Source organism: Crocodylus siamensis, chromosome 1 (assembly GCF_052110815.1).
Source record: "Crocodylus siamensis isolate JL-2025a chromosome 1, ASM5211081v1, whole genome shotgun sequence".
Taxonomy (NCBI): Eukaryota; Metazoa; Chordata; order Crocodylia; family Crocodylidae; genus Crocodylus; species Crocodylus siamensis.
In genome coordinates this window covers 296771017-296782636 of record NC_143395.1, presented here as the reverse complement: position 1 = coordinate 296782636, position 11620 = coordinate 296771017, and the positions used below count along the sequence as shown (strand labels likewise).

General features: G+C 42.1%; 1 protein-coding gene across 1 annotated transcript; it reads left to right on the top strand.

The window, feature by feature from the left end:
• The first annotated feature begins 2153 nt into the window (after nucleotides 1-2153).
• LOC149874654 (lysozyme g-like) lies at nucleotides 2154-9348 on the top strand. Its single transcript, XM_090031673.1, has 5 exons — nucleotides 2154-2703; nucleotides 3467-3556; nucleotides 5928-6124; nucleotides 6840-6978; nucleotides 8390-9348. The coding sequence occupies exons 1-5, from the start codon at nucleotides 2637-2639 to the stop codon at nucleotides 8521-8523; spliced, it is 627 nt and encodes a 208-aa protein (XP_089887799.1). The 5' UTR covers nucleotides 2154-2636; the 3' UTR covers nucleotides 8524-9348.
• Nucleotides 9349-11620: the final 2272 nt, after the last annotated feature.

Genomic DNA, 11620 nt, shown 5'->3' with positions numbered 1-11620 from the left:
AACAGTAAACATCCTATTTGTAGTAACGTGACAGTCATGAATTCTACTTGTGACTAGTGGTATGTTTGCTGAATATTTTTTTTATTATTTACAGAAAATAAATATCTCTGAGCAAAAAAAAAGGAGAAAAGCTAAGATCTGATCATATAGCAGTTTCCTGCAGGTGGAAATGGCAATAAAAATGAGTAAAACTCTCCTCCATGGGGCTAATCAATGTGTGTTTATGATTAGTTTAATGTCAGGCTATGATAGTCCAGTTCTTCAAATTTTCTTTACCAATATATGGCTTATATACGGCTTATAGGACAGCTAGCTCCATCCTAAATAGTAAATGTTTTCTGGGTGGACAATAAGGTCCTTCTCCAAAAAATGGGTCTTTCAATTGATTTCAGTGGGCCCTAAGGTTCTGTATGTATGGAGATAGGTGGAAATGAATAGTGGATTGAAAAGGGTAACATATTAGTAAAATTAATAAAAAATCCTTTTTCTATGTATAAAAAACAATTCATGATTACTGTTTGTGATCTTAATGAAGTAATTTCTATTTGAAACCCTACTGGGGAAGCCATTTTTAAGCAAGAGAAACCAGGACAGCTCTTTTTAGAAAGGATTTTTTCTTTCTCCAGTATTTGCATCAGCAGCGAAAGACAATGAGCATTTTAGAGTGAATGCTTACTCCCCATTAACATTTGGATATATTATGAATAAATGCAAACAAGTTGTTATAATATTAATTCCCAGTATGATACACACGTGTAATGACATAAGCAAATACTATACCATCCACAAGAGTGTAGATCCCTTTTTTGTGTGTTACTAATGATGAACTAAAAGACTATTGGTTGATTCTTGAAAGGCTACTTTACCAGAAAAAAGCATAAATGTTTGGCTGCATGGGTGGGTCTAGAATTTTGAAAAGGGAAGCCTTACTATAATAGACTAGGGGCCTAGGGCTGTATTATTCAGTGTAAGATTGAAGCAAAAACTAATATAACTTCACTGGAATAAGTTAAAAACAATCTGCAGGGCTGTGATATAGGAGCTTCATTACCAAAAGCAGCTAACAGGCAGCTGAATTGCAGAACAAAGGATAGCTAGATTCACGAAACATCAAGACCATGAAAACGAAAAGAGGGTCATTAACACCCATGGAATGAAACGTTTAGAAGGGAGCAGGTAGACGATAATGAGCTGCAAAGTCAAATGACACCCTCGGTGCTGCCTGCCTAGAAACAGTGCTACCACTGCCAGACAGTTGGTTTTAAATTTTGGGTGGACCAAGAATCAAAAAGGGGTGCAAGTGCAGCAGTGTCCCTCCTCCTGATTGGTACTTGTATGACTATATAGCTTTTGAAATATTTTATATAGTTTTTCAAATTGTTAACTCAGGGTCCAGCACCATATATAGCACACTAGAATTTAAACTACTGCATACTTAAAAGTGTGTGCAGGAGAGCTGTACTGATTGGGCATGTCTACACATGCAATTAATGCAAAGCAAAAAACTCTGGTGCATATTGCACTGTGTTTACATGTGAGTCAGGACTGCAGCACACTGAGCTGGGTCAGAGCAGCCCCAGCTAGCAGAGGGCCTGGGGGGTCAGCCTGTCAGCCCAGGGCTGCTCCAGCCCAGCTTAATGTGCTGCAGTGGGGCTGGCTGGGGTAGGAGGGTGCTCCAGTGAGAGGCTAGATGGCAGGCAGCCCTCACACTGAAGCACCCTCATGCCCCAGCCAGGCCTGTCAGCGTCTATAGGTGTGTTGCTGTGCACTAAATAATGCTGCTGCAGGATAGTATGTGTATTTAAAGAGTTAATTAGTTTAGTGTGGAGTTAATTAGCTTACTGCACCCTAATAGAGCCACATGTGCAGATGCAGAGACTTTACTGTGGAGCTAATTAGGCAGCTCCACAGTAAATGTCTCATGTAGATGCATCCACTGTTACCAATCTAAAACCAAATCTGATTGTTTTCTGGCAAGGCTACTTTGTCAAGACAAAGGGAACTATGTGAGGAGACAAGAGGTCCAAGGCAGAGAATCTCTCAGCCAGTGCTGTAGCAAGGGAGAGACTGGGGGTGGGGGAGGGAAGGTGAGCAGGGTGACCATCCCAAAGCAAAGGGGCACCAAACAGGTGCTGCCCAGCTGGGATGGGGCACGGGATGGAGCCATGAGCGGCTTATTTTGGGGGGCATGGGGATGGGGGAAGGGCAGCTTCTGCCACTTTGTGCACTCCCTGGCAAGCATGGGGGGCATGTGCCCCCTGGATCTGTGCATGGGGCTAGGGTGAGCTGCCACTGCAGGCTTTGTGCTGGGTGCCAAACTTCATTGCCCTCTGTTTTTGCTGTACTAGTCCAAAATATTGTTTTGTATTTGAATTTGACCTGTGCCAATTATCCAATAAATTGTTTGCACAATGTATCCCTGTTTTGTGAATCAGAATGTGTAGTATATCCTGAATATAGTGTTGCCCCAGTTTTAATTTTCTTAATAGGATTAAAACAATTCTCCCCAGCCTGTTCCTCCGGGAGGGTTTCAATACAATTTGCTGGTTTTGTGTAAGAACACTTTTGTAGGGCCATTGAAAACATTCTTTGCTTCTTCATGTTCATAAAGTCCGATTAATTTTCAGATTGCTCTGATGCACCTGAGAAGAACTACCACCATGTTCCTTGCACTGTTGATTCTGGGCCTTTCTGCCCTTATTGGTAAGCCTGGGGTTTATTTCCATTTAATTAACCTTACTGTCAAGGCAACAAAATGAAAAGATTTTTTGAAGAGCTGCAGGGTGCATCGGATCTGAGTCTACCTAGTACAGAGAGCTATAATGTCTTTCATGTGGGCTTTTGTGTGAAGTTTCTTACGTTCTATCTACACCCATTAAACAATGGATGTTGAAGAATATGTCAGACACCAGAATAGAATCATAAATTTAAAAAATCACCTTGTATTATTTTTTCATCTGATTTCATGAATGCTCTAACTTGAATGCAAGGTTCCATGAACTTCCAACCATCTAGGAAGTAGAATAATTTGCCCAGCCACAATTCCTAACATTCATGAAAGCCTATATTGTGTCATCGATGGGCACAAGAACCATTCCTTCTATTCTTAGTGGAGAGACATTTTATGTTCTGTCTGTAGGAGCTGGATGGAAGGGGCTCTGTAAAATAAGTTCAGAAGCTGGTACTTTTTTCCAGTTAGGTGGATATAAAATGGCAGATCCTCAGCTGATGTAAATGACCATGAATTCATTGACTTTGATATATAATATTAGAAAAAAGCAATCCTCTAATGCTGTTTTTTGTTGAGAGCCTGTCAAGGATAATTATAGTGGCAATAATATAAAGGAGGAGAATACAAAATAACTATTAAGGTTGACATGTCCTTTGTGCTCAAGGTTTATTAATGCTTTCAACACTCTAAGTAAGCATCCTTTTTAAAAATAATATCTCTTATTTAACTGTTTAGCTCCTTCTGTCAGTCAAAGTTGCTATGGTGATGTAACTAGCCTTCAAACTCCGGTAATATCCTGTGGAACGGTAAAAACTACAGGCTGTGGTAAGTATAACTCAGTGCTTGACTTGTTGTACCTAAGTGCACAATGCTATTTACACATGAGAAAACAAAATTTTATTTCCCACTGTTGGTAAATTAAATTTCCAAGAGCAAGCCATCCATTTTTGTCAGGGACACTGTCCTAACTGAGCATGGCCATGACACAACAAGCTGAAGGGGAGGGCCAAGGGTTAAGGCAATTGTTTTCAAACAGCAGCATTTCTTAACTCTGTAGTCTATCCCTTTCTGAGGAGCCCACCTTTCAAGGACTTACAGCTGGGGGCCTTCTCCTCTGAACAAAGAAGGAAAGACAAGATTCCTTTCTAGTCAAAACAGATTTTTTTAGTTTTTAGTATTTTTATCTCCATATATGCTGTCCTCAACAATCCCAGACTCTCCTAGTCTGAGGAAGAAGACAAACCCGTGTCTTGACTTGAATCAATGCTTGATGTCAACTGTAATATGTCAAAAACATGCTCTATATAGCACAGGTTCACAACATACAACCCACAGGTTGGATCAAGCCAATGGAGCCACTGGATATGGCCTCTGGATCCAGGGGGCTTTTAAGGCCAGGCAGCAAAGAGCTATGTTAAGGTGAGGCAGCAGGAAGCTGAGCCTGTGCCACTACCACTTCTCCCAGCCCCTTGCTCTCTGCCTGTGGTGCAATCATAGCCTCTAGTCAGTGGGAAGCTGCTGGGAGGTGACTGGGGGCAGAGCAGGAGAGGTATGGGGAGAAGAGGCAGCAGTGTGGGCACAGCTTCCAGGTCCCCAATCCCAGCACAAAATCTTGCTGCCTGACCCCAGTGCAACTACAAGCAAAACCACAAGCAAAGCTTCCTGCCTCCCAGCTGCACTGCAGCTCCCCACTGGCTAGAGTCTGAGCCTATGCCACAGCTAAGCAGTGTGGGACTGGGGGAAGCAGTGGCAGTGAGGGCACAGCTCCCAGCTGCCTGGCCTCAGCATGGGTGCAAGCAAAGCCACCCACCTCTGACACACCGTCAAAGCCACCTGGCCCACATCGAACAGGAGCTGGCTTGTTCCACCTTGTGGCTTGTTAGGCTAGAGACAGACATTACACATGAACTGGTTTAAGTGATCAGAAACTGGTCTAAACCTGTAACAGAACAGATATTCAGTGCATATAAACCAGTTTGAAAATGACTGAAACTAGTTTGAGATAAACCTGGTTAAATGTAGTATCAGACTTAACTGATTTGGGTCAAACCGGCTTATGCAATGGCTATCCCAGACCCCTTGCTGGCTTAAGTTAAACTAGACTCCCCCAGCACCCCAGCATGCTCTCTGGGCTGGGCAGGGCTCTCTGCTCCACAGAAAAGCTGGCCCCTCCCCTCTGTTCCCTGGCTCCAGCTCTGGCACAGACTGCAGGCACCTGCCTGCTCCCCCCCTCCCTTCCCTGTCCCCTCTGCCTTACAGACATGTCAGCATTAGCTAGCAGACCAGATTCTGGCTAGAGTCCATGTTGTGGCAGGACAAAAGGAGAATCAACAGGTAGTTGGTAATGCCCCTTTGTTTTCTTAATGGGGTGATAACCACTGAGTTAGGGCTGATAAACACTGTTATCAATTCCCTGTTGGGCTGCTGGGTGTGTGTGTGTGGAGGGGCACAACCCCTCCCTAATCAAAGCATCCTGCTGAGGCCTGGCTTTCCCCCCTTCAGCTCAGCACTATAGAAGGAAGGGAGGGCTGCTCTGGCGCCCCCCAGCTTCTAGCCTGAGCCACTGCAAGCATGTGCCTGCATTTCCTCAGTCCAGAGAGAATGTCTGTTCAGTTGGAAACCGGTTCAACCTAGGCAGGTTAAACTAATCTGCAAAGATTGAATCAATTCAGGCTCAGGCTTTTTGAATGTCTGTCCCTAGCCCTTAATGTTGCCAGCCACTGATCTGTAGGCCCAAATCAGTCAGGCCCCAAATCTGTAGGGATGCTACCATGGAGTGCCCCATTTTGAGACTTCCTTCTCATTCTGTAGATTTTCATATGTTCTGTGGTAAATGGGAACTGTGGATGCTTAGCCCCTCTAGAAATTAACTACTAAAATGTTTACCAGGAGGGAAATAGGAAAAAAGACAGGAATAGGAAAATGTGAGAGATGAGAGAGATGTCCAAGGCTGCCTAAGAATTGTAAAAACTCCCTGCATCGCTTTGTTACTGGTTCAGAAATACATGCAGGATATTGCCATCTGGATTAAAAAAATTAGGAACCATGTTTTGATGTGCTGTGATTGACATTTATTGTCTGCATTTTTTCTAGCCATAATATGGCTTTGGAATGCCAATTTATCTGGAAAATGAGGGTTTTTTCAATAAAATTTGAATGCAAATAAATCACACATTCATCTTTGTATTTATTACAGGTGTTTCTGCTTCAGAAAAAATTGCTGAAATTGACATAATACGTCTAAGGCCATATAGAACCATTATTAGGAGAGTTGCCAAAAACCTGTGCTTAGAATCATCATTGGTTGCTGCAATCATCTCTGTAGGGAGTCGTGTCGGTCATCTACTAGAGAATGGCTGGGACCGTCAGAGAGTTAAGTTTGGCTTGATGCAGGTACAGAAGGAAGAAAAGGAAAAATAAAAATCGCAAGTACTGAAGTACAGGCAGTCCTTGGACTTACAACACAATTGGTTCCTGAAAACCATGTCTTAATTCAAAATGTAACGTGGAACCAATTTTCACATAAGAAATAACGTTATAAATGGGGGGTTGGTTCCTGAACCAAGGCCCGATACCCTATTTTCACCAAAAATACCCCATAATTTTGTACTCGATCTATTACAGATGAGTAACATAGCTACATTAATGTATTTATATTGTAAATAGCAATCACATTGATTTGGAAGGACTTCTTTGAAGTGACTTTGCTGGACTTTTTGAAAGGCTCTTGGTTGAACTTATTGAAGGGTTCTTGGCTGGAGTCTTTGCAGGAGTCTTGCCTGCAGGTTTTTCTGGAGTCTTGTCTGCTTTCTTAAAGAAAGTGTCCAAGGAAGTTTGGACAGATGTTCTCCAGGGAGATGAGCAACTCAGCAAACTTGTTAGCTGGCATGGTGCTGCATTGGATCAAGCATTGTAAAGTCAAAACTAATGTCATAAAGTTGAAACAGGGTGTCAATTTATAAACACTGTAAGTGCAAAAAGTTGTGACTTGAAACGTTGTAAGTCGAGGACTGCCTGTAGAATTATTCTTTATGTGTGAATAGAAGAAAACAAAATTGTTACCTTTGTTTACAGGCAAACTGATGATGTTCTTGTTTAAAACTTCTAGATTGACAGAAGATACTATCCCATTAGGGGAACATGGAACAGTGAAGAACATATAATTCAAGGATCAACTATTTTAACCATTGCACTTAAAAATGTGCGGCGAGCATACCCTAGGTGGACCTGGGAACAACAGCTAATAGGTATGGTATATGCTGCATATTGCCCTAGAAATAAAGGAATACCCACAAGATAAAGAAATTTATATACCAGGATTTGAAAAATTGATGTAGCTGTATTGTTAAGATTTAAATAGCTGAGGTTTCTAAAGCAGAAAAAAATGTAACAACCTAATTTGGGCTTTCACCATGAATGCTTTTAGCATGGCCCACAAGGCAGCTTCTTTCTGCCTTTATGTGCAGTTTCATTTTCTGGCGACCATGCATGACGTAACATGGTATTGGATTTCCAAGGAAAGGTTTACATGAAAAGGAAAATATTTATCTCTTATCAGCAGTTAAATCTCACAAGAGCCTTCATATTTGATTAAGTAAAACCCCATTCTTTACAACTTACAAAATTATTACTTCTTTTTTTGTAATGCACAGAGGTGTCCAGCAATATCAGAGACCTTATCAGAGGTATAACTGACAAGGACTACATCCAGAACAGTCCTTCCTCTCCCTTCCCCTGTACCTTCTGGCTCTGGCATTAGGAGTAAGAAAGGAAGTTTGTTGAGGTTGAGGGGAAATGGCACCTAATTTTTTTTGCCACAGATGCCCATGTTGAGTGGGCAAAAAGCCTCCTGATTTAGGGGGCAAAAACATGTGGCTATGTCTCCACCCAGCAGCAATCACCTCCACTACTGCTCTGTATAACTAGAATTCCCTACAGTTTGCTTATACACACTCAGCATGGTAACTTGCTGCTGGGGCTGGAAAGTGCAGAGGGAGTAGAGTGTGGGAGGGTGAGGCACTCCCTAGTCCATTCTGGTCTACCCCCCCCCCCCCCGCCCCACACACGTGCCTTAGGCAATACAGGGCTTACGCCCTGCTTGCCCACTGACCTGTCCTTACACTACTGGACCTTTGCTATGGCACAAAACTGAAGAGTTTCTAATCTGAAAAGACAAGTGAGAGGATAGCTGGCAAGTAGCACAGCTACTTCTAAACATAGAACTCCATGGGGAGCATCTACATGAGATACTAAATGTGCAGTAGACTAATTCTATTGTGCATTAGTGCATCACAGTAAAAGCGGCATCATTGTGCTAATGAGGTGTAGAATTAGTCTACTGCACATTAGCATCACTAAAAAGGCATGTGCCAGCACTACTGTGCAGCAGTGCCAGTTACTGCACGTTATGTTGGTACCTGTTATTACAGGCACTAAACTTACTGCGCAGTACAATGGTGCATTAATGCATGTGTAGACATGCCCCATACCTCTATCCACTAAACAATAGTGCTACCACCACAATTCAGAACCTACTTTTCATACCCTAAACTACCCAATGGCTTCCCTGTAACACAATATAACTACTAATAATATTTATTTATTATTGTTTTCTTATGCATGTTTAAATCTACATTAACTATCTTTGTCCCATTACAGGGGGGCTTTGTGCCTATCATTCGAGGGACTGGAAAATCCACGTCCTTGATGGAAGAGACTATTGCTGTGGAGGCAATGATTATGTTTATAATGTTATTATTCGAGCAAAGTATTTCAAGCGAAGCGAATTTTAAATTCTAGGTGGCTTAAAGTTTTCTCTTTTCAGACAAACTAAAATTCTCATGATTATTATGACAGATGACGAAAAAATAAATGCTTAATATGCTAATCAAATAGTGATTGTAACTTCAAAATTAATTTTGCTGTGGGGTGTCCCAAGAGTTGTGAAATTGGAGGCACATGTAAGTTAACTCCTCTTGCAACCTCACCCCATTTAGTACCTCTTCTCAGTTTCTACTTTTTTTACTGCTAGGGTTGCAAAGGTAGCAGGCTGTATTGTGCAGGAGGGAATCTAAGAATTCAATGACTTTATTTTAAAAAGTACAGCCAGCAAATCTTAATCTGCCAAGTGGCAGAGGAATCCTCATATTCTTCTATGCAGAGGTAAGTTAGGGGCAGTTCATACAGCATCCAGAGAGGAAACGACAGGTGATCTCCCTATGTATTTGTTATAGTAGCCCTTTTTCCATTCTCTCCGTAGTCAAAAGGGAAGAAGAGCTCTTTGTCTCCATAGGCTTCTTTCCTCTAGCTTATTCCTACTAGAGATAAAAAGCTTCTCTCTGGCTCCTCAGTCCCTGTAAACAACTTTAGTAGGCCATTATTAACTAAAGAGCATCCTGCTAAGACATCAAAGGACACACTAATCTTCAGTTCATAGTATCCTCAGCTTTCTTATGAGCCACAAACTCCACCCAGTGGCAGATTTAGTGAGTTCCAACAAGTCAAAATGAGCAGCACAAGGTCACATCCAAACGGGAAACTTTTTGGAGAGCACAGAAGGCATGTAGAGTCGGTCCCTCTGGAGTATAAAAAAAAAAAAGAAAGCCATTAAGAGCAAAAAAGGGCCCTACTTTTTAATGATCTTCCTATGACTTGCATAATAATGGCACTGCCTACTAACATAACCCTAACATTTTTTCTGCCTTAGCTTTGGTGCAATTAACATGGTGCTTTCCAGATTTTAATCATGAGCAGGATACCACACCTGCCTTCCAGAATGTCATTCTTAATGGGACAGTTAATTAACTAGTCAAAACTTCGTTTGAAAATGTATTTTCTTAGTGTGACTGGATGTGGGTATATCAATTTACTAAGAAACTGAATCAAAGGAAATTGTGTATTAAAATGTTTCAGCATATAAAAATGGACTAAAAAAAAAAGGTCTGTGTTTGTATGCAAGAAAATACAGTATTAACCAATCCCCAAAAGCTTTGGCCTTACTGACATTTAAAAAAATTATTAAAAAATACACTTTTTTCAAAGTCTTGTAATAAAATGTTAATGCTGAGACTAAGTTATTTGACCATGGGTGAATTTCTAGTCTCAATGAAGTCAATGGGGTTTTGCTGTTTATGTTAATGGACCCAGGAGTTCACTTTGTGAATGCAAACAAATGAAACATTTACTATGGAGTAAATTGATTTGACTTGTATTACATGTCCACATGCTTTATTTCTGAAGGAGGGACATTTTATAAAAATCAGACAGATCACAGAATCTTTACTAGGCCTGGTGGAGAATATATATTGTTACGGGTTCTTCTAGTCCATTACATATTGTCTTGGCACTAATGCTCTCCCCATAGCAACCTGGATGCTGCAGGCTCATCAAGTCACTAATGTCTGAGATGATAGGCCTCCACGGTTCTCTGATTTGGGATGGACTCAGGCTTTTATGCAAGATGCTCATGCCTTGCTGGGGTTGTTTGACCCCAGTACTCTTTCCTGCCATGGCAGGGGGTCGGACTAGATGACCTACTCAGGGCCCTTCCGACCGTAGAAACTATGAAATCACTTTCACTTCAACAAAGCAACTTAGTTGTTTCCAAAGGTCTTAATGAATTAAATAAGAATGAGACATGTCTAGCTGGACCCTATGTTTGATTTTAAGTGTGTCTTAACTATTTTTGTGTTTTATTTCAGTGCAAGATTTATAGAGCTAGAAGGGGAATAAGCAGGAGGGAGCCTCGCTCTCTACCCAAGTGAGGAGGGTCTCAGGGAAAGGGGGAGTACTTAGCTCTATTTCCTTCTGTTAGGGTTTTTTGTGCTTTTTGACTGGTGTAAAATGCATAAACCATCCTCACAAAAAGGGACTAGGTTTCAAGATGCCCTCCTCCTAGAGGCATATCTACTTGGCTACAGAGTCAAGCACTCTCATGTTTGTTCTCCTTACAGCCCCATAAACCTTCCACTCTTGGCCATAGGTGACGGGTATTGGGTGCATAGGGGTGTATGTGCCCCCCCTGAGGGGCCGGTGCCCCCTCTGATGGCCAACACTGATACTGTCACAGGGCTGTTGCCCCCCTGACAGGGCCACCACCATCAGTGGCTTCTGCGGGTGCCCCCCCAGATTCAGGAGGCACCAGTCACTCTTGCTCTTGGCTGCCCAGTAGCCCATCTTCTGAAGGAGGGATATAGAGGGTACCTACCCAAGGCGAAGACACCTATAGGGTAAGGAACTCTCCTGAGAAGCAGGAGAGATATGTTGGGTCACATTAGCCTGATGAGCGCCTAGAATCCAGGTGTGCTGTGTTCTGGGCAAGTACTCCAGCCACAAGCCTATCGTGCAAGAGGTAAAGTGGTACCACCACCATCATATTCAGAAGTGAACATGGGGCACTGGACTTTGATGAACTCTCTCAGGGAGGCACCTCCTTTCAGTGTGGCTTGGATCAAAGAGGATATAGGCACCAAATTTGCAGCCCTGACCTAGATGCCTAAGTTTCAAGAAGGAATGGGAATTTAGATGCATTTTCCAGTTTGAATTGCCCTTCTGGGGCAAGAGGCCTAATTTTTAAACAAGTTGCAGCGTGTAAGAAAATTATTTGGATCTATTCCTGGGCGTCCAGGGTGAGAGAGACCTGCCTTGAACTCTCAATAAGGAAGCCATTATGTAGATGTTTTGTCATTTCTCTAGATCAGTGATTCCCCATTTTTTTAATATCTGGGATACAGTTTTCCTCTGGATTAAAATTGGCTGCACACTTCACTTCACTCTTCTACCCAGAAAGGTGTATGTATTGTGGAAGAAATCAAACTTCGCATTGTGTTTGGTATTAGAATTCACAGACTCAGTCCGAGTTTATTGGCGACTATACCATACGATCGTAGG

Bases quoted from the DNA above. Each gene is read 5' to 3' on its own strand.
- LOC149874654 (XM_090031673.1), top strand. From the start codon at position 2,637: ATGCACCTGAGAAGAACTACCACCATGTTCCTTGCACTGTTGATTCTG. The intron at 2,704-3,466 runs GTAAGCCTGGGG...TTAACTGTTTAG, and splicing joins GGGCCTTTCTGCCCTTATTG to CTCCTTCTGTCAGTCAAAGT. The intron at 6,979-8,389 runs GTATGGTATATG...GTCCCATTACAG, and splicing joins CTGGGAACAACAGCTAATAG to GGGGGCTTTGTGCCTATCAT.